Source organism: Phacochoerus africanus, chromosome 4 (assembly GCF_016906955.1).
Source record: "Phacochoerus africanus isolate WHEZ1 chromosome 4, ROS_Pafr_v1, whole genome shotgun sequence".
In the NCBI taxonomy this organism is placed as follows: domain Eukaryota; kingdom Metazoa; phylum Chordata; class Mammalia; order Artiodactyla; family Suidae; genus Phacochoerus; species Phacochoerus africanus.
Window position 1 is genome coordinate 12,815,252 of NC_062547.1, and position 3,953 is coordinate 12,819,204.

The 3,953-nt window shown below is 43.8% G+C and overlaps 1 protein-coding gene across 1 annotated transcript; it reads right to left on the reverse strand.

Moving 5' to 3' along the window:
* Nucleotides 1-1,134: 1,134 nt before the first annotated feature.
* LOC125123976 (olfactory receptor 9Q2-like) lies at nt 1,135-2,079 on the reverse strand. Its single transcript, XM_047774152.1, has one exon. The coding sequence runs from the start codon at nt 2,077-2,079 to the stop codon at nt 1,135-1,137; it is 945 nt and encodes a 314-aa protein (XP_047630108.1).
* Between the last annotated feature and the right edge of the window lie 1,874 nt (nt 2,080-3,953).

A 3,953-nucleotide genomic window follows, 5' to 3' on the forward strand; every position in this document is an offset into this window, starting at 1 on the left:
ACTAGGAACCATGAGGTTGCGGGTTCGGTCCCTGCCCTTGATCAGTAGGTTAACGATCCAGCGTTGCCGTGAGCTGTGGTGTAGGTTGCAGATGCGGCTCGGATCCTGCGCTGCTGTGGCTCTGGCATAGGCCGGTGGCTACAGCTCCAATTCGACCCCTAGCCTGCGAACCTCCATATGCTGCGGGAGCGGCCCAAGAAATAGCAAAAAGACACACACAATAAAAAAGAAAGAGGTGGGGAGTAGGGGGGGGAGCTGGAGCCCCACTCTACCACTTGCTGGCTCACCTTGGAACAATTATTCAACTCAGATGTCTCAGAGTCTCAGATGCCTCCTCTACCTATAAAGCAGGAATAATCATAGAACATGTTTCACCCTGCTATGATGAGTACCAAATCAGATACTTCCTGCAGCAAAAAATCACAATTCCTGGAAGGTGATAACTGCCTAATAAATCCTAGGTACCCTCTATCATCATCATCATCACTAATATTATTATTATGGTTCAAAATCTACAGAAACCGTAGGAGAAACAAGGAAAACATAAATAATGGGATTTGGAACATTTCTTTGGATTCAATCAGCAGTGGCATTTGTAGATAGCTTTTTTATTTGCTTCACCCATTAACTGTGCCAGGCAACGCACTACATTTTACAGGTACTAGAGACTAAGACCAACATGGTCCCTGCCCTTTCACACCCTGAATCCTCAAAAATATAGTCCTGTTAAATAGGCAAACCCACTTGACAGATAAGAAAACTGAGGACTGAAGTTGGAACTTAAAGGTCAACAATGGAACCTGAGCTTCTTTCATTCATTCAACAAATATTTATCAAGCGCCTTATAAGTAGGCTTTGCTTAGGAACTGGGCACACAGAAATGAATCTCACAGATAAAAATGCTTGCTCTCATGCGGTTTACTTTCTAGTTGTGAGGATTGGACAATATCAACTATATAAAACGTGGTACATCAAATGATGACAAGTATTACATGATACAGTTAATCAGAAAGTGGAGGTGGGAAGTTGAGGCGAAATGTTAATAAAGCTGTCTGGGAAAGTCTTTCCAATCAGTGATGTTTGAGAAATCCCAGAAAAGATGGAGAAACAAAGGAATGATATGTTTGGGTCCATCTAGGTCCTTCCAGAAGGCTTTGATTGGCTCAGGACTTTCACAACAGCCTCCTTGACCTCCTTATTCCTCAAGCTGTAAATGAGGGGGTTCAGCATCGGGGTCACCACCGTGTAGAGCACAGACACCACATGGTCTGCCTCTGAGGACTGGCCTGAGTTATCTCGCAGGTACATGAAGATGAGGGTCCCGAAGAAGAGGGCCACAGCAGTGAGGTGGGAGGCACAGGTGGAGAAGGTCTTGGCCCGGCCCCCAGCAGCGCGGATCTGCATGACTGCCATGATGATAAACAGATAGGAAACCAAGATGACCAGTATACAAGCAGGCATGACAAAAAGGGCAAACACGATAATCACCACCTCCTGGGTGTAGCTGTCTCCACATGTGAGTTTTAACAGAGGGGGCAGGTCACAGAAAATAAAGTCGATCTCATTGTCTCCACAAAAGGAGAGCGTGAAGGCGGTGACCGTTCGAATGAAGGCACTGGAGAAACCAGCCACGTAAGCCCCAGCTACCAAACCCAAGCGGGCCTTCTCGGTGACAATGGTGACATAAAGCAGGGGTTGGCACACGGCCACATAGCGGTCATAGGCCATGATGGCCAAGAGGTAGCAGTCGATGGAAGCGAAGAAGGTGAAGAGGAAGAACTGGGCAGCACAGCGAGCTTTGGAGATGACAGCTCCGTGTCCCAGCAGCACAGCCAACATCTGGGGGACGATGGTGGACGAGTAGCAGATGTCCACGAAGGAAAGGTGGCTGAGGAAGAAGTACATCGGTGTGTGGAGCCGGCGGTCTTTGTGGGTCAGGAAGATCATTCCCGCGTTCCCCAACAGAGTGAGTAGATAGAAACCCAAAAAGACCAGGAAAAGCGGAAGCCCCCACTCTGGATGTTCAGCAAACACAGAAAGGAAGAACTCCCTCACTGCCGTGTAATTCCTCTGGGCCATCCATTCAGTGCTTTACCTGTGCAGTGGGAGACAGAAGCACCCCAGGATGGGATCCCTGAGGAGAGAAGTGCCAGTCATTTCAAATGAAAAGATTTCAGAACTTGATGGACGATAATGAGAGAAAATGAATGTATGTATGTATGACTGGATCACTTGTCTGTACAGCGGCAATTGGCACAGCATTGTAAATCAACTATCCTTTTTTTAAAAAGTTTTTTTAATTTAAAAATATTTTTAAAAAGAAAAGCTTTAAATTGAGGGACTGATAGGTAGACCTCAACTTCAACAAACTTCACAGCCTAACGTGGAAATGGACAAATATAGAGCCCCCTATAATATAAGATAAAAAGTGATGAATGCTTCTGTTATACTAAGAATGGACAGCACTGTGATTCTCTGGCTTACAAGTCAGCCCTTGTGTTTGTAGCTCTGTCCCCAGTTAGCTGTTTGATTTTACACAAAGCACTTAACCTCTCTGAACCTCAATTTCCTCTTCTGCCAAAAGGGGATCATAATATCTGCCCTGCTTAAGAGATAAGGTTAATGCATAGATTAAAACAGATGCACAAGTGCATTGGAAAGCTAAAAGCACTCTACATATACATCGTGGCTATTTAAAATTTTAAATGAGCATTTTAAGGAAGGGTAATTTATATTCTCTGAACAAAAGAGCACAAACCAAAGAAAAAAAGCCATTAGCAATCAGCAGTTGGCTCTGATTATAGGAGTATTTCAATTTCCATCTAACAACATGCATGTTTAACAAATAGCTGTTATCCTAATTAGAGTTGGCTGGCTTATTAAGGTTTTTATGTTTGTTTTTTGGTTTTCTTAAGTACTCACATGAACCTTGGAATCAGAAGAGCAAACACAAGCTCCTTTTTGCACCTAACAAATCTCTCTAAACATTGTTTGGTTATTCTCACAATCCCTAATAAAAGCAGAAGTTTGATAATAAACAGCATCCATATTTGAAAGCAGAAATATTTCTGCAGCCTGGTGTTGTCTAAGCACTTTTGTAGGATTCCCAGTTAATGCATGTAAGGTTTCTATAGAATAGGGCTGTAAAGGATGGGTTTGACCATATTTGATTACCTGAAGCACCAGCAGCCAGGCAAATACTGAGCTGACCCATTAGAAATAATAACTAAGAAAAGAAATCAGATTTGGAAGCCATGAACTGGGCATGAAACATCCTCACCTGAATTCCACTTCACTAGTGTCTTCTTCCTTTGTTTAATGGTTCCTCTGCCAGGAACCTGCCAATCCAGAGGAATCTAGGTTCTAGCTCATTCACAGTAGATGTGTGACCCCAGGCAAGACAATTTTCCCCTCTGAACTTCAATTACCTTGTCTTCGTTCCTCTTAAGTAACCGAGTATGCAGCATGAGCCCATAATCGTAGCAACTTGTCTGATGTGGGTTTGCTTCCAGAACCACTATGTCTTAGTCACAATTCATGGAGCCCCCCTCACCCTTGACAAAACAAAGCATCCACGACATTAGAGTTCCCTGAGATTTTTTTCAGACTCAGCTCAGGATAGCAGGGCTTGGGCACCAGCCTCTCTCCCTGAGCTTCTAATCTTGCACTAGACCTCACTGGTGGGTTTTTTGTATTCGCTGCCCCAGCATCATATGCCATAATTGGTTCCTGAGGTAAGTCTCCAGGGAGAGAAAATTTATCTTCCTAACAATGTGTCTAATATCTTTGAAGATTTCTCTCTAATTTCAGACTCCCAAAGCCCCATCCCACATCTCGCTACCAGAGTCTGATGGGACTGGTTCTTAGTCTTGCCTCATGCTGGCCTTATACCAAAATGAATATATTCCTTTGAAGATTTCCTATATCTCAGAATAGGAGAATTTTGTCAGGGA

What these genes read in the sequence shown, in the direction of transcription:
- LOC125123976 (XM_047774152.1), bottom strand. Translation starts at nt 2,079, where the DNA reads ATGGCCCAGAGGAATTACACGGCAGTGAGGGAGTTCTTCCTTTCTGTG.